The 23,752-nt window shown below is 33.6% G+C and overlaps 1 protein-coding gene and 1 long non-coding RNA gene across 3 annotated transcripts in view; both read left to right on the top strand.

The window, feature by feature from the left end:
- The first annotated feature begins 989 nt into the window (after nucleotides 1–989).
- LOC138340731 (uncharacterized) lies at nucleotides 990–11,029 on the top strand. The gene is made up of 2 exons (XR_011213482.1): nucleotides 990–1,303; nucleotides 9,675–11,029. It is a non-coding gene; the product is annotated as an uncharacterized lncRNA (long non-coding RNA).
- A 696-nt stretch (nucleotides 11,030–11,725) lies between these two features.
- The window catches only part of LOC101245924 (uncharacterized), a 31,774-nt gene continuing 19,747 nt past the window's right edge, over nucleotides 11,726–23,752 (top strand). For both annotated transcript variants that reach the window (XM_004251957.5, XM_010315708.4), the window contains exons 1-7: nucleotides 11,726–12,018; nucleotides 12,095–12,226; nucleotides 14,498–14,635; nucleotides 16,149–16,199; nucleotides 20,986–21,075; nucleotides 21,160–21,306; nucleotides 21,553–21,663. In XM_004251957.5, the coding sequence (XP_004252005.1) occupies nucleotides 11,926–12,018; nucleotides 12,095–12,226; nucleotides 14,498–14,635; nucleotides 16,149–16,199; nucleotides 20,986–21,075; nucleotides 21,160–21,306; nucleotides 21,553–21,663 (762 nt within the window). In that variant the 5' untranslated portion in view covers nucleotides 11,726–11,925. The remainder of the gene's footprint in view (nucleotides 12,019–12,094; nucleotides 12,227–14,497; nucleotides 14,636–16,148; nucleotides 16,200–20,985; nucleotides 21,076–21,159; nucleotides 21,307–21,552; nucleotides 21,664–23,752) is intronic.

The raw sequence follows: 23,752 nt of genomic DNA on the forward strand, positions 1-23,752 counted from the left end.
GGTTTTGGAAATTACGTCTGTGTAAGTTCTTAATTATGGGTGTGAAGTGCACCACATTCATGGCTAAAAGGTTACAAGCCTCCTTTTCATACTTTTTTTATTTGTCACTTGCCGAGAACCAAAGGTTATCTAACATAATAGATTTCCTTTTCAACCGATTTAGTCGAACTACAAACAGTCTGATTCCTAAAATTTAAGGACATGTAGGCGAGCTCAGTGTTGAAAACTCGATTGTGTTCCAACATTCACTCTTGAATCCCATTCCCTAACATTTTGATCCCTTCATAATGCAGTGTCGAGATGACTTTTGAATTCCTTCAAAATCGTGTGTTAAATCACGCGTATCGAACTACAAGTGACCTAAATTCACACATAGCTTGAGATATGTAGAAAACCCATTTTGGGGTACGACCATAATTCGTAAAGTCCGTACAAAGTCCCTTTGTTAAAGATGAATATGTGTTCGGTCAAAAATTGGATTGGTCAATTTCATTTTACTCGAATTACTTGCATCAATCCAAGCAAAATGAGGGACAGTTGTTGACACCCAAAATTTGACCTCCCCGATATTTAATTAACGAGTTTCTTAATTCTAAAATGATTTGAAACAATTAGTTCTTACAAATTTCAAATTTTAAGTTATTTTAAAGTTTTATTTTTTTAGTAATATCTAGGGCTCATATAATTATGTATATAACTAGTATATTATATGAATATTCGCCGATCATCCTAAATAATATTTTTAGTTTATGCTGCTCTATTACTTGGGTAATTATCTTAGTCAACTAATTTTGATATTCTTGATTTATTGGTTTATATTTTGCTTTATTTAATTATCTTATGTCATTAAATATTAAGAAGCTCGTTAATTAGTCGATATTAATTCATCTTATTCAAATTTTTAGTCAATTTTTCGAAGTTATTTTAATTTGATTATTTCCTTAAAGTCCCAAAACAGCCCATTTTTGGGAATCTTTAAAGCCCAAATCGTTCATCCCTTTCCCTTTATTTCCCATATACAAGCCCACTTAAAAAAAAAATTCCCAAATAGAATTCCCCAGCCCCCTATTTGTTTCTTGACCCGGTCCAGCCCGCTCCCTTGTTCCAGAACCCCTAAATACATGTAGAACTTCCCAACGATAGCCGGCAACAGCTAAACATGTGCAAACGACGAGTGCTTCCCGTACGCTTTTCGCCTCCCTCACACGAGCGCGAGTTCACGTCAAGACAACAGCGTTCGCTAGGCGACAGCTACAAAGGCTTCGAGCGGTACTCTCTTTCGTTAAAATACATGGAAAACTAGGTACGTTCCTTTTCCGCTTTGTCGACTTTCTCCTTGTACAATCGCAGCAGCAAAGAGCTGGACCAGCTGCTCCAATTTTGTCCTTGATAGCCTAAGATCGTGCCACATTGAGAAGAGGGTACGATGGGAGTTAATCAAACCATGTATCACCCCTGTCCATCCGGATTTTACTGGATATGGACAAACTGATCCAGCTGGCTCCATGTCCTTGGGCCTTGGGGGGATCCTTTTGAATTTCGAATGGAGGGGGATTCTCGTTTTTACCCCTAGACTATTCCGTCTCTTCTTTTTCTTTAAAACCTCAATGTCGGGATATATATAGATCTTGGGGATAGAATTTGAAAGGGGGATTTTTTTTTGGAGATATTGAGAGCATTTCCAGTAAATAGGTGTTAAAGATACATAATATAGAGATTTCAAAAAAAAAAGGAATGAAGAAGACGATATAGTTCTACTCAAATTTGGCTTCCCATTTTTTCTTTCCTATTCTCTTTCATCTTCGTTATTCTAAGGTAGCTTGAGTTTGTAATCAACCAAATAAAATCTTTCATTCGTTGTTCCGCTCCTAAGCGTGTTGTGGAACTCACCGTTATATCTTAAGCTCGTTGCCTCACTAAAGGTAACATTTGTTCCAACTCCACAAACTTTCTCTGCGTCTCTTTGTATATTTTTTATTTGATGTTGATAGAATACTATTCTGTGGGATGACTGATGATTTGTTGAAGTTGGATTGGTCTTACTTCGACTTGATATGTAAAGTCCTATTATGTTCTATGATTTGCTCGAGTCAAAATTTGCAAGTTCGCGTATAATATTAAGATTACCTTTTACTATATTTTGTGTAGTTCTGTCTGTTTTCTTTTTTTTTCTCGACTTGAGAACTGCTTGATGTTGCTTACTTCGTATGGCTTTGTCTATAAGATACAGTCTGCTTGTATTTCTCACAAAATTATTATCTTACTGTGAATATGTTCTATGGTCAGTAGGTTGAAGTGTAAAGTTAAGTTATTTCCCTGTGGGTTTCGGCTCGTTGTTTTTGTTAGCTTTGTCTGTACTTGTTCTTCATGATGTGTCCATGGTTCAAGGTTCCATGTTTGTTGATAAAGTGTCTAGTGTGATAGCTTGAGGGATATATCTGTTCGGATTGATGTATTCATATTTGATTTTATATCTTCTTTCGACAGTGGCTCGACAAAAAATCGATTTATGCTCTTTGCCCTCGCTTGAAAACTGAGCTCGTTTCAACTTTATTATCAACCTTTTCTTCTATTATGTTAATTAATATCATTAGTTTCTTTTGAATAGAATTGGTTAGACCAAAACAGGTGATGTTTTATTTACTTAATAATACAGCATGTTGCTCTTGATATTTGAGTGTATTATTAGTAAACAATCATGTTTTCTTGGAACAAAGTACGCCTTAAGTACATAATACAAGTATTTGGGCTACTGTCTAAGTGTCACATTATAGAAACTAATTTTATCGTTTGTGAATTTTCTCATTTGTCATTTTAGAACTCTCTGTTTCCATCTAATTAGCGTTTCTCAAGAGCATCTCATTTTGGTCGAATTTTGTTCTTGTTTATATTACATCTCACTTTATTTTATTACTTCGCATGCTAATTCCTTACATTTAGTTTGTTTGCATGTAAAATATGCCCAAGTCCTCACGGGCTCTATCTTACATTCCTAAAGGGGCTGTAAAGGCCCTGAAATATTTTGTCGAGTCAAGACTATTAAAATCGTCAAACAGGTTTCGAGATTGAAGAATCCAAAGAAAGTCGGAATAATCGTAGAGACTGGATCGGAGAGCCCAAATTTATTTTAATTATCGCATTGTATCTATTTTAGGGCATAAGCTTGTTGTCGCTTTTCTATCTTCTGTATTTATTTTGTAGTTATTATTGTTTAGAACTTAGGACAGGTACAAAAGGGTGAAATGGGTCAAAAACCAAAAAAATAGGTGGGTCCACAAGCCGGTCAAGGCGAACAGAACCCAGATTTGGACCCAAAATCTCTTTCTCTCTCTCTCTTTACTTGATTTTAAAGCATTTGTCTATTTTATCTGTCGTTAGTTTAAAAGTTAGGAAAATTTGATTCCCCGCAAAATGTCACTCTTGGTTTTAACGACTCGATCAAATCAAGTAAAAGACCTAGAAGATTTTACAAATTAAAATTAACTTAGACAAATAATTTTCTCTTTCACACACAATCTGAAATGATTTTTGGCTTTCTTTTTTCTAAACAACTCTAGAGGGTATTTTTATCGCAATTGTAAGTCTTAGTCGAATATAAAGTTGGTTGTCGGATAGCCGCAATTAAGCGGAACATCTTAGGTGCTTTTAAAACCTTCCTAAGACGTTAATAAGAATCCCCGAACCCTTTTAAATGTTTTCAAATGATTTTATCTGTTTAAGTCTTTTGAAAATAAAGATTTTCTTAAATTTTCTCAAAAATTAAGTGGCGACTCTAAAAAGTCAAAAACTCTTCAAAAAATATAATTTTCCTTTTTCTGAAATAAAACACATGTTTGTGCAGTCTCATAAAAACCTGCACATCTCTCCAATATGAAGTCATGTCAAAATATTGTTTAGTTTGTTGAAAATTATAGGTCACGGGAATTCCAACTCCTTATATTAGGAGATTTTTTTTTTGATATTTGACCTAAAATTTTAGAGAATTCCTTAGCGACATTTGCAATATATTTTGCGACATTTATTTCACAACTTTCTTAACTTTAACACTAAACATATGAACTATGTGATGTTAACATATCTCATAAAAACCATTCCTAAGATGTTAGGAAGTCTTAGTTTTATTTCAATATTACGAGTTAATTCCAATGTTCAGAAGGGCGAGGTTCAAAATTACGATCATAAAACTGCTTTCCACGTGTTGGCCTAAGTCATGACCGCACAAGCTAATAGAGAGGTGGTAGCTCCCGTGAACCTAAATATGGGTATTGAATACAACAAGGCTTCGAGACTTCATAAGGATGAAACCTTTGAAATATATTCTATGGTTTGGAAGTGGGTGAGGATCCACTTGAGTTTGTTGAGGGTATTCAAAAGATTCACTAAAACAAAAATAATCATTAGTGCATATTAATTCTTAATTGCCACTAAATATGTATTTTTAGCAGCAATTGACACTCTTTTTATATGTACCTAAAGCTTTTAGCGACGCTGGTTCTAATGACACTTAATTAATGTGGTAAGGACTTTAGCACTCTTTATTAATATAAATATTTAATGTCGCTAAAAGTTGTTTTTGTTGTAGTGATTGTGGACATTATAGAAGTGACTTCGGTGGAAAAGATGGACTTTGTTGGTTATCAATTGAAAGGGTTGCTCAAGTGTGGTTTACTTAGTGGAAGGATAAAAAAGGGTATTGATGCGGGTCCATTGGATTGAGACAAGTTCAAAAAGACATTTCTTAATCGGTTCTTTCCCCTTTATATGAGGGAGGCTAAAGTGCAAGAATTTATAAACCTAAGGCAAAGTAATATGAGCGTGAAAGAGTACTCTTTGAAGTTTACTCAATTATCAAGTATGCTCCGACAATGGTTGTCAATTATAGAGCTCGTATGAGTAAGTTTGTTTGGGGTAATTCCAAAATGGTAGTGAAGAAGTTTAGAACCACTATGTTGATAAAAGAGATGGACATCTCAAGGTTGATGACACATGTTCAACAAATCGAGGAGGAAAAATTTAAGGAGAGGGCTAGAGAGATCAAGAGGGTAAGAATAGATAGTTGTGATTTCTCTCACACTTGAGGTCCGAAGGAAGTGCTCATTCTCAGTTTCGACAAAATTTATCCGATCCAAATTCATCTAGTGCTCTAGTTCAAAGGTTTAACAAGGATAGAGTGTCTAACCCTAAACATCAAGGAGGTGTTTCCAATGGATCTACATTCTCCACTTGTCAAAAGTATGCCATGATGCATCTGAGAGATGTTTAGCCGATACCGATGGACATCTCAACGTTGATGAGTCATGCTCAATAAATTTAAGAGGAAAAATTTAAGGATGGGGCTAGAGAGACCAAGAGGGTAAAAATATATATTTGTGATTTCTCTTACTCGAGGTCCGATAGAAGTTGTTATTCTTAGTTTCGACAGAAGTTCTCTTATCCAACTTCATCTAGTGCTCTGGTTCTAAGGTTCAACAAGGATAAGGGTGTCTAACCCTAAGCCTTACAGAGATGGGTCTAGTGGATCTACATTCTCCACTTGTCAAAAATATGGCAAGAGTCATCTAAGAGATGCTTAGCCAGTATCGATATGTTTGTGCTAAGACTGGAAATTGAGGACTCTATAAGTTGTGTCTTTTGGTTCTGGTTTATTTAGCTCCAGAATCATTGTTATGTTATGTGTTTTCAATTTGATGTTTATGCATTGCTTGATCTAGGTGCTAGATATACATTGTCTTTTGTGACTTCTTATGTGACTATGAAGTTTGAATGTCAGTCCCGGAATACTTTAGAAACTTTCTCAGTCTCGACTTCTATTGGTGAATCCATTGTTGCTAAACAAGTCTATAGAATGTGCCTAATATCAATTTCTCATAAAGTCATCCCTGTTATTCTAGTTTTTGTATTCACTATCTATCACAAATTAAAATATTTTTCCCTATAATCACTTATTGATTTGATATACTGAAAATTCAAAAATGTTATTCATAATTTTTATTAATTTAAGTTCTAATTTCACTGTCATGGTTTATAAAATTAACAAAATAATACGTTAGGAAGGATAAATTAATTAAAACAACAAAAAAAATAAAGTTTTGTTTAAAAATATAAAAATTAAAAAGATAAAAATAATATCACAAACCACACTGGGCTAAATACAGAGGTATATGAAATTATCCTTGCTTATATATTTAAATAAAATAAATAAAAAGATGAAAGGAGAGAAACATGAGAAATTTAAGGGGAAGGTGTCACACAAGTCTCTTTTTGTTTTTGGTGACAGATTGACCATGAGCTGGTCAAATCCTCTTTAAAATATAATTAAGTATATGTGGAATCAAATTAATATTTTTAAAACTTTCTAATCTTCTATAAAATACAAAAAAATACTTTTATAATTCAAACCAAATCATTTAAAAAGAAAAATCTTTTCATCTTCCCTCCTCTCTTTTCTCTTCTTTTCTTCCTCCCTTGAGGATTGTTCTTCTTCTTCCTTAGAAATTCGAAAATCCGTTGTTACTCTTTCTCTCCATTCATTACTCTTCCTCTCCAGTCCTCCGTTACTCTCTCATCTTTCTGAATTGTAATCGTGTTCGACTAGAAATGGGTAAGTTATTTTTTTGAAATATTTTATAATTTTTTAAAAAAAATTCTTAAATTAATGAACAATAAAATGTTCTGTAGATGTAATGATTGAATAATCGACTTAATGGTGTGTATTATTTATTATTTTTGAAAGAAAATCAGTCAACTCAAAAAATCCTTATTTTGAGAAAATGTATATGTATTGTTATCATTTAGTGAAAAGTCATTTTTGTTGGTGTTGTTGTTCTTTTTGTGGTCATTTTGTTGATATGATTTTAGAAATATAGTGTTGTTCAGGCGTCCAAAATATATTTCATTTGTTGAAATATTTAGCGTATGTTGTAACATTTTAATGATATGTTGGTGCATATTCAAACAATTATCATATGTTGTATCATCTCACTTTATGTCAACAAAATGGTCATCTGTTTCCACATAAGATTCAAATGCTGCAATAATTTGTACATTTGTGTCAACATATGATTTATCTGTTGCTACATAAAATTTATATGTTGTGACAGAAATTTTATGTGTTGCAACAGCAGGTGCATATGTAGCAACATAATGTTAATTTATGGCAACAGACTATCCATCTGTTGCAACATACTGCTATTATTATTTTATAATGAATTGTAAAATCTCAATATTTTTTTATTTACCTAGTAGATGAAATGATACATGAAACTTCATCCATGACAACAACTTAGTCTACATGTGCCCCAACAGAAAGGATATATGTGGCAACATATGTCACAAATAGAAGATATGTGGCAACATATGTCACAGAAAGAAATATGTGGCAACATATGTCACATAAAAAATATATGTGGCAACATATGTCACAAAAAGAAGATATGTGGCAACATATGTCACAGAAAGAAGATATGTGACAACATATGTCACAGAAAAAAAATATGTGGTAACATATGTCACAGAAAAAAATATATGTGGCAACATATGTCACAGAAAGGAGATATGTGTCAACATTTTATTGTTACCAATATGGTGTCTGTGACAACATATATAACATTTGTTGTAAAAAAAATTATAAAATTATTTGCATTTATCCCAACAGAAAGGATATATGTGGCAACGGATGTCACACTATGAATTATCAAAAAGAATTTAAAAAATAAAATAAAAATGTATAAAAAGATCGTTTTGTTTCATATTTCAAATTTAATTTATTTTTACAAATTTTTGTTTTCTTTCTCCCTTTCCTTTCTCTCGTTCCATTATTTCTTTATAATTGAAATTGTTGTTATGTTTTCCACAACATCATTGATAATATGTTTCGATTTTCATCTACAACAAAGTGTTGTTGCCCTTATCATTTCTAGTTTATCGTTGATATCTTCTAATATAAAATATAATAGTTATTGGTATTAAATCAAGACTTTTTAGTGGTTTTTATCACTTATTTGTTTTGTAGGATGGTTAGGTTGTTATTCCTTTTGAAATAGTATCTCGAAAAAATACATTTTAAGATGTACATGTTGTCACATATGACATGTCTGTTGCAATTTTTCCAACAAAACGTGCATATGTTGTCACATATGTCACTTCAAGGTCGACTTAATCGATAATTGAGCGATTTAGAAATGAAAAAATGTCATATTTAATCAAATTTTAGTACTTTGGACCATAATTAAGCAATAAAAATATGCTGTAACACTTGGAACAATGATTTACGACGATGTTATATAACTATCATTTGAAGTTACTTAATCATTATATGATGAACTACTTATATGACAACCTTTGTAAAATTAATTGATACAATTGAGAAAGGTTGTTATATTATACTATATTTTGTACTTAAACATGTTGTAGGACTATATGTTAGTGTTACATGTTGAATTAGGTGACAATTAATTGAATTGACCCCTCAAAGACCATTTTATGATATACATATGTAGCCACATATGACATTTCTGTGCAATTTTTCCAACAGAACATGCATATGTTGTTACATATGTCACTTTAAGAATGAGTTAATCGATAAATTGAATGATTTATGAATGAAAAAATATCAAATTGGACCAAATTTTAGTACTTTGGAACATAATTAAGCAATAAAAATATGTTATAACACTTGAAATAACGATTTATAAGGGTGTTATATAACTATCATATGTAGTTATTTGATCATTGTATGATGAACTAGTGGTAAATGATAGTCTTTGTAAAAATAATTGATAGAATTGATTAAGATTGTTGAATTAGACCATAATTTTGTACTTAGACATGTTATAAGACTATATATTAGTGTTACATGTTGAATTAGGTGACAATTTAATTGACTTAACCCCAAAAGTTCATTTTATGATATACATATGTTGCCACATATGACATTTTTGTTGCAATTTTCCCAACAAAACGTGCATATGTTGCCACATATGTCACTTCAAGGATGACTTAATCGATAAATTGAGCGATTTAGGAATGAAAAAATGTCAACTTGGATAAAATTTTAGTACTTTAAACCATAATTAAGCAATAAAAATATGATATAACACTTGAAACAATGATTTACAAGGATAATATATAACTATCGTATGTAGTTACTGGGTCATTGTATGATGAACTAGTGGTAAATGATAGTCTTTGTAAAAATAATTGATAGAATTGATAAAGGTTGTTTTATTAGACCATAATTTTGTACTCAGACATGTTATAAGACTTATATTAGTGTTACATGTGTGAATTAGGTGACAATTTAATTGAATTAACCCCCAAAGATCATTTTATGATATACATATGTTATCACATATGACATTTTTGTTCCAATTTTTCCAACAGAACGTGCATATGTTTCCACATATGACATTTCTGTTACAATTTTTCCAACAGAACGTGCATATGTTGTCACATATGTCACTTCATGGATGATCTAATCGATAAATAAAGCAATGTAGGGATAAAAAAATGACAAATTGGATAAAATATTCTTACCGGCTGATATGATTTTGATTTAAATGAAACTATCAATGAAAGTGATCGTTAATGCTCAATTATTATATTTCAATTATTGTTTGTTGATTTTGTCAATTATTTATTAATTTATATTATTCTTATTATTATATATTTTGTAGCGGTTTACCTCAGAAAGATAGAGATATTGCTCCAAGTTATGGACTAAATAATTAATTTGGTCAGTCATCACACTTTGAAATGACGGAAAATGTTGGGACATCCTCAAATTTTCATGTCTCGCCTACTTTTGATGCAGATGATTATCGCTATGTCTAACACTTATTTTTTATTCGAGTAAGTTAATTGCATGATCCAAATATTTATATATTTTTTACATATCTAGGGAAAATATTACACAAGATGAGCCCATTGATCCTGTTAATCTCGATGATCGTGACCTTCCTAATTACAGCTCACCTTCAGCTAATTATAGTGATGATTTGCCTAATGCTGAGGAATCAGGAGATAATGTTCCATTTGAGGCATCATCTAGTGATGATTATTTTTTGACTCCCAATCGATCGCCAAGACCTATGTCCATGAGTCCATTTCGTAATCAAGAAATTCCTTATCTTGATCATCTCCTGGATGGTACAGATATCTTTGGTGATACACATGATGAGTATACATCACAACGTACGTGGCATGAATTAAAATATTTCATGAATGATGCTATTTATATTGAAAAAGACATGTTATTTAATTCAAAAAAACAGTTACAAAGTTCAGTCAAACTTCTACATTTGAAGATAGCAAGGGAGTGCTTTGTTATTAAATCGATAAAGAAATCATGGTGACTTGTTTGTAGGCGTGTAGAACAAGGATGTCGATTTAGGTTGACTTCTTTTATTGATAAACATACTAACATGTAGAAAGTTGAAAGATACATTAAAGAACATACATGTGATATGGGTACGTGCCGCGAAGGGCATTTCAACTTGGATGTTGAGAGATTGTTAACGTCCTCCGCGTTGATATAGAAAGAACGCCAAGATACTATTTTATCCCTAGACAATTTTTATTTAATAAGAAAATATTCATTTTTATTTAATAATTAATATTATTATTATTTTCAGGTTTCCATCAAAGACTGTCAAACAACTGTTCTTAAAGCATATGACATTTCAGCAAGTAAAAAAAAAACCTATCTTGGTCGCATGCGGGCTTTTAAAAAGTCTATGGTACTTGGGAGACTTCTTTTGTCGAGTTGTCGAGGTTCATGGAAGCTTTGAAGCACTTCAATCCTGGAACAGTAGTCAATTGTATGTTGATAATCAAGACATATTGGTGCAGAAATAGTCAAACAACAACATCCACCATATGGGAAAATTATGGAAGATTTGTTAATATTTTTTCGAAAAAAAATAATTAGAAAATGTTTCAACTTAAAGCTAGACAAAAAGATGAATTTTGTGTACTTTATGACATAGATACTTTTATTTTGTCTTATATTTTACGCTATTCTGCCTCTTAATTTATTTTATTTTATTTCATATGATCTTGAAGTAGTGTTACTATTGAAACTTTTATCAGATGTGTACACCTAAAGTTTTCTATCAATGAATTTAGATGTCTTCCTAACCAATATTAAATTAAGTCTAAGGTTGAAAGTAAATCAAACAAAAATCATAATTAAAAAAAGATAAAATTTTCCTACAAGTACAAGACTGCAATCTTACCTATTTTTGCACCTAAAGCAACGAATATGAGTTGTATGTTGTCGGGTTGTGCTATTCCAAAATTTTAATTTGTTTAATGTGGGGCCTCTTCAAACTGTCGGATCGGGACCATCTTCAAAGTGAACTTTTTTTTTTGGAAGCCATGAAAAAAAAGGAAAAGAAGGTAAGGTGAAAGTGAAAATGTAACTTTTTATAAAGTGGAATAAAAAGTTCCACTTTATAAAATGGAAGAAAAAATTCTATTATATATATATATATTAAAATAAACGTTATGACATTAACGAAAAACGTTTAAACAATTGGATATAGTAAAACTTTTCTTCCACTAAGCTTATTTTAGTTGCTTATTAAAATAATGGCTTGTTTTGATTACTTTTATATTTTTGTGATTTATTTTGATTCTCAATTTCACCTACACACAATAGTTAAAACTTATGTCATCGTCCATTTATTTTAAAATTTATTTTAAAATATTGTATTTTTTTTTAAAAGTCGCGAGAAACATACAAGTGGAAAAAGAAATTTTATTTGTTCTATGCTAAACTGGGCAAAAGGAATACGGCGTATGAGTATGAACCCCCAAATCTAAAGCCCTAAAAACCAAAAACGAGATATAACTAATCGAATTACTTTACTCAACCCTACTGGGTTTTGTCTGATCAATCATCGGTGTCTTCTTCACTGAGTTGCAATGGGAGCGAGTCGAAAGTTACAAGGTGAAATAGATCGAGTTCTGAAGAAAGTTCAGGAAGGCGTTGATGTCTTCGATAGCATATGGAACAAGGTTCTTTTTTCCGTTTCAGTAGCCTACATTTGAAGGATTTTTCTTTTATTGACTATTCGTTTTCCTGTTTCTTCAGGTTTATGATACGGATAATGCTAACCAGAAGGAAAAATTTGAAGCGGATTTGAAAAAGGAGATTAAAAAGCTTCAGAGGTATAGAGACCAAATCAAAACATGGATTCAATCCAGTGAAATCAAAGATAAAAAGGTAAGATTTTGCTTGTTTTAAATTGTGCTGTTTTCGTGACAATTCAATTTTTTTCTTCTAGTACACTATACTAGAATATTCGGTGTTCATTTCTTATTGCATGACACCTGGTTGTAAGACTTAACTTTTATTTAAATAGAATAGCGAGTCAGTGATTCGTGCTCTCTCAATTTTCACATAGCATGCCATTATAACGTGTGAAGTTCCAGACCAACAAAGTGTTTCGTCTGGAAATGTTTGGATTGCTTTTATTCATTAAAAGACAATTCTCTGCATGTATGGTGTCAAGCATTTAGCCTGTCATTGATAAGAGTACTTAGTAACAACACATCCAATTCACTTAAGTAAGTTGAGAACCATGAGGTCTTTAGGTTCAAATCCAGAACGGAGCAAAAATATGAGGGGATTATTTTGAATCTGTCCAAGTTTTGGTGGAGAGAATTACGGCTACCTGTGCTGGTGGAGGTACCTCATTGAATTAGTGGAGGTGCACATAAGTTGGACCATGCTCCATGGTTATAGAAAAATGATAACTTAGTCACAACCAATCGAGATCTGCAAGTGTCTTGTCTTAACGCTGGATATTACAAATTTCTTAATGTAAGTTGGTTGACGTCAAAATAATAGAATGACCCGTAGTGCGGGTTACCTCTCCTATGTGGTTTGCGAGCTATTGCATAGGGGTGGGTTTTTTATCTTGTGCGCACCCAAAGGGTAGCTGCTGCGGGTCTCCCTTGTCATAATAAAAATAAAATAAAATGATCCGGACTTATTTATTGTTCTAAGGAAAAGAAATACATGAACTGTAATGAAAGAAAAAAATGTATAGAAGTCTCCAGATGAAATTACAAAAGTACAGGAGAACCAAGTTGAAACCTAGACTGTTGTGATCATTCAGTCGTGCTGTTCTTGATCTTACTAAAAGAATAAGGCCTGACTGTATGTGAGAAGATACTGTGAACTGTCAACAGGCTGGCCTGTATGAAAAGCTTGGTCATAGCCTACTACTATATATCGTGCCAGCTGTTCTACAAATAGTGCTGATTATGATCCTATTTTGTCAGCCTCTGAAGTTTGAGTGATCCTCTTTTTAGTTTCCAAGTTAAGGTGATCTTTAAACTTGTTTTTACTTGAAAATTTCAAGGACTGCATCACAGGGTCAACCTTTAGTTTCTACCTTGGCATGGGAACTTCTGTTCTGTTCCACTACTCTTCCCCACCATCTGGAATCGCTTCCCATTTAATTGAGGCCCCTGTTAGACATTAGGTGTTTATTTCTGTTTTATTACCATATTTCCGCGATACATGAGTTTTTTTATGTTGGTAGAGATGGTTTTAAAGAGAGCACGTCACATGTAATTGTTGATTGTTCTGCTGGCGTTTGTTTAATGAAATTCATGGGCAAATTAAATCTACCTATTATATGCTGCCTCTTTAGAAGGATAGGGGAAGTGGTGCAGTTGTTTGGGTGGAAGGAAGTGGCAAGAGGTGTGTAGTATAGTAGTAGGGGAATTAATGGAGAAAGGAAGGACATGAAGAGATGTGCTACCATAGAATAAAATGCTACCACTGAAGGGAGCTAGATTGACATAGGAGAAAGCAAGAAAGTAAAAATGTTTCATCCTTGTTGCAGACAAAAGCATGGTAGTTAAGTGGATAAGGTAGAGAGCAGCCCCATTATCTGCCTAGTTCCGAATCATGGGCCACAGACCCACGTAGATTTTCCTCTCCTTTTTTTTACCAGAAGTGAAAATGTTCTGTATAGATAATTGAAATAGAACTATTACTAATTTTCTGGGACATGTTGGCATAATTAGTATGTGAATGACTCTTTGAGAGGTTTTAGCTGTGTTTATTTTTCAAGTTGTACTTCCTCTCCGTATTAGATGCCTTAAATGATTTAGTATGGATCTTAAGATTAGAGTTGAAGTTATATATGATGAAGATAGATTCATATTTTGGATAAAGTTTTATTTGATGATATGAACTTCTACTGATACAATATCGTATAGACTATAGTATATAGCTATGCGGTTCTTTTTGTAGGACAGTAATGACTTATTGACATTAGTTTGAATAAAGTAATGGCTTTCCGCCATACAATAGGAAGTGGTTGAATTTTCTTAGTTCTGACTTTCAAGTTGGTAGCTATCCTTTTTGCATCAATGCATTCATTTGCCTTTTTGTGTGATGATAGATTTTTCTTTTTGTTTTTCGTCAACAAAGCCATGGAAATAATTTGACTTCTTCTTATTGTACTTATTGACATAGGTAAGTGCATCATATGAGCAAGCATTGATGGATGCTCGTAAGCTTATTGAGCGTGAAATGGAACGATTCAAAATATGTGAGAAAGAAACTAAGACCAAAGCATTTTCAAAAGAAGGCTTGGGCCAACAGCCAAAGACGGTAAGCGTTGCTCTGCAATTTTGAGGACACCAGTTTCTAGATCTGGATATTTTATTTTGGTTTGTTTTTTTGTTTCCTTGCTAGAAGTTAATAGTTACCATCTGAATGAAATTCTTAGGACGTGACTAACTATTTTGAGTATTGTCCACATTCCTAGATATGAACATTTAAAAGCCTAATACTAATTTTTTCTTAGAGAAAGATCTATAGAAATGGTATTTTCTCAGAGAAAGGATTAATCATTAAAGAGGAAATTTGAGGACTAAGGCCTTATTTGTTGGAACTTATTGAAAGTCTGAATGTTAATTATTCTGGCCTCAGTTGATAAGTCTAATATTTTGTACAACCACTAATCGGTCTGAAGATCCAAATAACTAAGATCTATTACAAAGTTTTCAGTTTCAAAAAAAGATCTATTGCAAAGTTTAATATCATTAAGATGATGTTTATTCAAGAATTTCTACAAAGATGACCATTCAACTCTATTCACTTTCACAACTAACCGTCACCGCTGACCTCCATTTTCAACTACCACTTCCCACCACCCACCCACAACTACCATCCTTAGTCACAACCATCACGCCACCAATTACCATAGTCTTCGTTCACTACCATTAGCAACTATATAAAATCATCGCAATTAACCACTATTACAACCACCAATCACTACCAAGAGTCATCACTCATCACCATCAACAACCACTATGCGTCGCCAACCACCGTCATCATTCACTACTACCATTAGCTATTACTATCATTCACTTCAATTATTAGTTGCCACACCAACTACCATTGTTAATCACTAATGTAAGCCACCATCACCACTAGCTACCACCCACAACCATCATCATCACCCAACACAAACCCCAATTAACACCCACAACCATAACCACCTCCAACTGCCATAATTTTTTTAAAAAAATATTTGATTGATATAGTATTAAATTAATTTAGTAATTTGTTTGAATTATATATTTACATATGGAGAAAACAAACAATCTTAACTATTTAGGGTTCAAATCTTAATTTTCAGATCTGTATTCTGATTCAAACATCTAAATCTTACTGTACATTTTGATATTCAAATTTGTATTCAGATTCAAACATCTTAATCTTAACTAAAAACAAATGAGGCCTAATACTTTCACCTAACATAAACAGTACTATTGTAAAAAAAATAATACTTCCACCTAACATTACTGCTTTTTCTGGACTAGGCTTGTACTTTCTCACAATAGTTGATCAATTTTTCTATTATTCTCCAAAAGAGTTGGTCAATTTTTCCATCTAAAATCAATGATTCCTTTTATCATCCATTAATGAGAGCTTAGTGAAAAGGATGTCAAACTAATGCTTCTTCTTGCAATTGTAGTTCTACCATATGCCTTGTTCTAATATATTTTAGTCCATGTATGGGTCCAGTGTCAACTTCTCATTTGATGGCATTGGACCATTGTGTTGTAAATATATTGTTCTGACTTTCTGTTTCATTTTGTTGTTCCAAATTTATCAGGACCCAAAGGAGAAGGCTAAGTCAGAGACAAGAGATTGGTTGAATAATGTGGTATGAGTAATCATTTTTTTCCCAAAGATTCTATTGGTCAAAATTTTTCCTTACATGTATCATTGTGAGATATTTACACCTAATTGGGTCTCTTTCCATGTGTCTATCTTCCAAGGGTAGCCGTAGAGCAACTTCTCTTTTCATCTGTTTGTCTTCCAAGGGTAAAAACTCATAATTTAATAAGTACAAATTTTATTAAAAAATTAGCACCCAGAGGGTGCAATGGATGAGTAGTAGTGAGTACAACCCCAACAATATGCATCTTCGTACAGTAGCTACATGTCAAAAGAATTGAGGAAATTAGCCATCCTATCTTCTTCCATACATTTTTATTTGATGCCAAAGGGCTAACTGGCTAGGAGAGTTAACCATCTATGTTGTGAGGTACACATAATATCTCTTTTGCCTTCCAAGTATCACTGATTTCTTTCTTCTACACAGTCAACCATATAGGCGCTAGTGTAGTGTTCCACAACATTTTGTCACCTTTTTGCAGCCCTCCTCTATTCCAAATTGTGATAGGCATTTAGGAGATTCTGGCATGCACTATTTGACTTAAAGCAAAATAAAAAATGTACCAGATCTGGGTTGAATTTCACATCTTAATCTTCACTCATAACACTTCTGTTGCAATAACTCGTACCTCTTCTTTTTAAACTGTGATGGATCAAGCAAGCTTTTCTTGCCCACTAGCCATAGAAACACTTTTACTTAATAAGGTGCTTTTTTTCTCCATATCAATTTCCATGACCATATTTGTTCATGTTGTCTACTTCGAGACAAAACTTGGTATTCAGACTTCACTGGGATAAGACCATCCTTGTGTTCCTTTCGTACTATCCTATTTGGTTCTAATTGGTGTCTTTGGAAGCTATCTGTCATCTTTGGAAAACTCCTCATTTCCTCCATTCAGATCATTACATCTTTTTATAAAGTTTTAGTATCACCTATTTTGGTGTAAATGTGTTCTCCTAACATAATCCATAAGTTTCTGGTTTATTTCCAATTGTCAACTCTGTTCAGCTGCCTTGGGTTGCTACTTAATAAACATTGAATGCCTTCTATCTGAACTTCCATCAATCACTTCCTTCGTAGTGCCTTTTCCTTGCAAAATCTTCATAGCTACTTGATAAGAAAATGGTGCTGTGTGCCCTTAGATTTCAGACTCCCAATCCATCTTCCTTACTGGTAATCATCATTTCCCACTTAACCTCTTTGAACAACCTTATCATTGTTCCTTGTTACAAAAGATCCCCCTTAGTTTATCAGTCCTCTTCTCCATAAAGAATTATATTGATGTGAAGCAAGCCAACATTAAGGAAATTCTGGGGCAAAAGTACATCCCTAGGAGAACTCTACAATGTGTAAAGAACTAAGAAAGTCAATAACAACTTCAGGCTCTAAAATACGTGCTGTAGTATTGTTGCACCAGAGGCTAGGCAAACAATACACTTGATCTTTAGATCAGTGTTATCAAAGGCGCGCTTTAAGTGCGTTTTAGCCCTAAAGCGAGACTCAAAACGTGTTGAGCGCTTCGCCTCGCTTTATGTGCGCTTTAGTGTTGTCATCAAGGTTCCAAGGCAAGCATTTCCTTGCCAATGAGCCTCTTATGAAGAATTTGAAGCTAAATAATTGATATTTCTCTCTATCATAATTTTTTTCAATTTCGTTGGTCATATATTTGTCATTCGTGTTTATAATTATTAGTCTTGGACTAAACATATATATTTTATTCTTTTCTTCCTTTGCGCCTTTTTTTTGTTAAAGAGCACACTTTATTTGCGCTTTGTGCTTAAAGCTCCACAGACCTTGGAGCTTTTTTTGCGCTTTTCGCCTTTGATAACACTGCTTTAGATTAGTAACATTGTCCTTGTAGTCTTAAAAACTCTTCATATTTCTCTCTCCGTAAGACCCACCATTATCACCCTAGGAATGATTTTGCAGACATCTTTGGAAGATTTTGTAAGGTCCAATCTATGCCAGGATAGCAAAAGTTACACTGTATCTTTGGGCATGCACCATTGGATATCCAGAACATTAAAACAGAAATGCCAAATCTGTTGAGAGAAGCTGCAATGGAGAAATAAATGGTTGACATCTTCTGCCTCCTCTTCACATAGAGCACAGCTGTTGCAAAGAGTAATGCCTCTCTTTTTAAGATAATCCAGAGAGACATTTTCTATGAATTACTATCAAGGAAAAATAGTTAACTTTGTAAGGAACTTTATTTTAACAAATTGACTTCCAAGGCCAAAAGATAAGAGCGGGGGTACTGGTTGTCAGGATTGTAGAATAATTTTTCACAAAAGATTCCTCTATTTTTGGGTTTCCGGGATAGGTTATCTTGAAGAGAGTTCAATGACGATAGAGAGTTAAGAAGACCCATCAGGCTCAAGATATCTCCAATTTCATAATCACTGAGATTTCTTCTAAAAGGAATAACCATCCTTGGTTAGACCACTTTATTTGGTATAGTTAACAGATACATAATTTAGGCATGCCATATTGTTTAGACCCTACCACTGTTTTGGACGGCGAGAGGCGACAAGGGCCTGCCTCGCCACGCGGCGAGGAGAGCGGCGAGGCGCTTGCCTTTTTGAATTAAGGCGCCAATTAATACCAAAGATTAAAAATATTTAATTGCATATATAAATATCCAAAATCTTGATAGTAATAACACATATTAGCAAATATTCAATTCAAAAACCAATAGTAGTAAAACTTTAAAGACCAAATAATTCAAAATACAATACTAAAACTTTAAATGTCTATTCTTCTTCAAAACTATCCGACTCTTGAAGAAAAGAACTCAAGAAGAACTGAAAAGATCAAAAGAAGAAGAAAAAAAAGAGGTATACCTCAGGTCCTCAGTGCAGCAACAACTCGAAGATGATGGAGAACAAGAGAAGAGATGCGACCGACAAATTTTGACAATAGAAGAGATCGCGAAGGGAAGAGGAGTCGGGGCGAAGAGATTGCGAGGGGAAGAGGAGTCGGGCAGCAGCAAATTTTGAAAATAAACAAAAAAAATCCTAATTTTGATTAATATTGTTAAGTCAAATCTTTTTAAAAAATTTAAATCAAAAAGGCGGCGCCATTTTTGTCGCCATTAGCTCGCCATACCTCGCCATGGGTCGCCTTTTTTGGGTTGCCTCGCCTCAGTGTGGAATGGCGAGAAGGGCTCGCCTCGCCTCGCCTCTCGCCTTTGGCGATGAGGCGTTCGCCATTCACAACACTGGACCCTACCTTCCTCCCAACAGCAAGTAATTTGAATATGCCTGTCTCTTTTCACACATGTCTGTTACCCTTCCCCAAATACTGTATTCGTGGTGATAGACACCTAAGGTGAATATTTTGTTGGCGATTAACCTACATTCCTTCCTGGCGAATCTGAAAACTATTGAATGTTGTACGCGTCATTTGCAGAAAAATCTAAGTCCATAATTTATGTTTAGACTTGATATTGCCTCAATAAGCAATAAGATTATTTTTAGTTGTAACCATCTCCTTGATGCCTTTCTAATAGAATCAAATTACTTCACCAAAAAACAAAGTAAAATAAAAAAAATGTAGTATTTGTCCAACAGTGCAACCATAATGAGAGTGGCATAAAGCAAGAGATAGATCATCATTGCACCTTGTCCTCTAACTTCTACATTGAAGCCTTTACCCAATCCAATTGTGAAGTCTGAACCATCCTATCAAGACATTCCATGACTAATATAAATAATAAGAGACATAGAGGATTGCTTGCCTTACATCCCTATGAGAATGAAAAAATTCAGTGGGCTTCTCATTTATCAAGATAAAGAATTTTATTGTGGGTATAAAATTTTATCCACTTCCTCAATTTATCTCTATTCTCATTAGGCTCATTAGGAATCCAATGAGAAGAGAAATGAAATACCGAGTAATGTTGGACAAAATGCTTTTAACCAACACTTCCTTCCCCCATTTTGACAAGTACCACTATTGCCATCTTGCTTCTCCATTATTTCTATCACCAGATTCCACACTGCATGATCTTTGCTAGAAGCATCCAAAGGTGTCTCATCTTTAATTTTTTTAGTACTCCCACCATAGTGATCTCACATTTTCTGAAATAGATCTTAAGGCCTGGTACCTCTTGGAACCATATAAGAATCTGCTCAAATAAGACAAATAATCTAGCTGGGACACCTCTTCATCACAAAAGACCAACGTGTCATTTGCAAATAAAAGACATGTAATTGTGACATTGTTGTTCCCTCCAAAAGAACATCAAAATCCTTCAAAATATCTCTACTAACCGACCTGTCCATCATTATGTTCAAAGCTTCCAATACCAAGGTGAATAACTTAGGAGATTATGGAGCCCATTGTCTCAAGCCCCTTGAATTCCTCAAGAATCCGCAAGGACTCTCGTTCATCAATAAAGGACATCTTTCAGTAGAAATGCGAAACAAAATCCATCTCCTCCACTTGTCCTCAAACCCATCTTCGACATATTGAAATCCGAGAATTCTCAATTCAGGTGATCATATGTTGCTTAGAGATAATCTTGAATTGTTTCCTCCAAGACTAATAGGTCTAAAATTCTTATATTTGTTTCTCCTTCCTTCATTAGCACAACAGTAATAACGAGGCATTATGACTTTTCTCGAACTCATATTTCTTGGAATTCTCAATGGTCTCCATCAACTAACATTTAACTATCGTCCAGCACTTTTCTCGAACTCCTAGTTTCTTGGAATTCTGATAGTTTTGTCTTGGTGCTCTAATAACTTCCGAAATTGTTTTGGGGCAGGTTGGGGAGCTTGAAAGTCAAATTGACAATTTCGAGGCTGAACTGGAAGGACTCTCAGTTAAAAAAGGGAAGCAGAGGCCCCCAAGATTGGTAAGAAGATGTAAAATTAAGTGTGTATTGTGCATTTGGCTTATCGTGCTTGATTAAAGGTTACTTCTTTTATGTTTTCCCTAGGTACATTTGGAAACATCTATTGCTCGGCACAAGGCTCATATAATGAAGTTAGAGTTAATTTTAAGATTACTGGATAATGATGAGTTGAGTCCTGAGCAAGTCAACGATGTCAAGGATTTCCTCGACGATTATGTGGAAAGAAATCAGGTATACTATTCTGTGCAATTTATTCCTCATGTGTCTGGTGTAGGTTACTGTGAAGAAATGAAGCATAATTATCACTCTAACCTCTTAATTTAAATGGAATTCTGAAGCGCTGCTAGGTTGCTATCTCTTTCTCTTCACTTGTTTCTGTTTATTTACTTCTGATGTGTTCTTAGGATTGCTCTTGAAGTAATGACATCTTTTTGGCATGTAATATTACCATTTGCTTGTACTGCTGTATTTTTGCAGGAGGATTTTGATGAATTCAGTGATGTTGATGAGCTCTACAGCACTTTACCACTAGATAAGGTGGAGTCTCTTGAAGATCTGGTTACCGTCGTTCCACCTGCTCTTGTCAAGGTAATATACATCCAAATCATCATTTCTTCTAATTTTATTTTCTACTTAAATTATTCATTTATTGTTCATCTTTTATGTTTTGACTGATATATTTGTCTCTTTTGCTATACTAAAATAATTGTGGTCATTTCTTAATTCGAATGTATGGGTGTAGAATTATTTTGATCTTTAATGCATACCATTCCTGAACGCAATTCTTCTTAATATTTAGGCCAAAACCCTAAAACTAAAGGAAATCACGAAAGAGGTGTGACCTGTTATAGTGAAAAAACCAAAACATATAAGAAGCACTCAAATTAGCCCGGTAGGGAGAAGAGAGAAACAGAGAACTCTGTATCATTGCTAGCATTTTAGCCCCTTAATCAGTCCAAAGTCGGGCGATTTTCCATTGTTGTGCTTGGTCCGAAGGGTGGAAAAAATAAGCCATTTATTAGCTCAACCCAACCCATTAAATATTGGGTTGATTTGTAACCCAAATTGACTCATTTTAAAAACTTGATGTGTTATATATGGCCATAATAAATATTTTTTATTAGGTACTAAAATATTTAAAAGAACAAATGAAATAATGAAAACTTAGTAAAAATTGGGTTGAGTTGGGTCTTAACCCATTTTGACTGAAAAAGATTTGTGTTGGGTTTGGTCTTGACCTGTTTATTGGCTTGACCCATTATGATCCGTCCAAATTTTAACCAACTTGCCCAATTGCCATTGTTTGTCACTTAAGAGGCCCATTGCCCTTTCACCATATGTAAATTTACTATTTGTGTGGATGTATATTGGAGTTTCTATTGGCTCAAGTGAAGATTTTGCATATAGGGTTTTAGTTTGTGATTTTTAGATCTACATGAGTTCAGGGTTTTGTGGTTGACAGCAAGCTGAGGATTTCAATGGAGCGATTTTAAATATGATAGAAGATGTTAACAAGACTTTTAACATCTTCTATCATATTTATAGATTTGGACTAAAATTGTCCACTTTTTATAAATATAAATATTACAATACACCAAAGTTTTGTAGCTGATACGAGTGTGGATCAAAAGTTTGGATGTTCCATTGCGTTAATTTTGAGATTTAAGGAAATGGATTCGAGTGCATCATACCAGTGCAAAGATACTATTAATTATTTAAACATGTTGAAAAACAACTTTTTTTCCTATTAAAAGGTAATTTAAATCCATTTCTATTAATTGAGTTAAATGAAAAATGTCCACATCATTGTAACTCGCTAATATATATATATATATATACATATAAAGTTTGAATTGAGAAAAATATTTTTTTTCTGTTCAAAAAATTGGTTATCAGTCTCTATTTATGCTTCTTGAGCTTTATATGTGACTCGAAAGCAAAAAGTATTTGTGGTAGAAATAATTGTGTTATTACTAACTAGAGCACAAAAAGTATCAAGTATTTGTGGTAAAATTTAAGTTCAGTGTAAACACTTAAATTTTTTATTTATAAGCTATCTCGTACAAAAGCAAAGTGTTCTAGTACTTTATGTGTTATATATGATATAAACCAAATTCAAACCAAATACACAATTATTCTATATTTCATGGGAATATGTTTAGTCAAAAGCACCCAAGATAGGTTGACTAAATCCAGTGCTGATCCCACACCACACCCAAATTGTGTTGGATGACATGAGTTCAGAAAAGATTTTGAAGGATCTGGCTAGATAGATCAAAACCTAAGTTGGAGCTCTAAATCCCTAAAGCTTGCCTTATCTATTATTAGAAAGGGAGGTGACTATGTCCTTCAGACACTTTGCCTTTACTCAAAAAAATGAGGGAAGTGACGAGGTACGCCTAAATTACATGGATGGAAGTTGTCTCCTTAAATCTCTTGAAATAAATAGGAACTAAACAAAGAACATTACTCAATATAAGCAAAGGTTATTACATAAGCTATTCCGATTACATGGTATTTTGACTTAGTTGTTGTTATTAGGTTTGGATATGGGTAAGTGTGAGGTTTGGATAACCTTCAAGACAAATATTTTACCACTACTGGAATGAGTGGAGATCGAATAGAGTGAAACAGATATAGGTGATTCATCTCGGCAGCCACGAGTTATTTGGCTAGA

The sequence above is a fragment of the Solanum lycopersicum genome, chromosome 12 (assembly GCF_036512215.1).
Source record: "Solanum lycopersicum chromosome 12, SLM_r2.1".
Taxonomy (NCBI): domain Eukaryota; kingdom Viridiplantae; phylum Streptophyta; class Magnoliopsida; order Solanales; family Solanaceae; genus Solanum; species Solanum lycopersicum.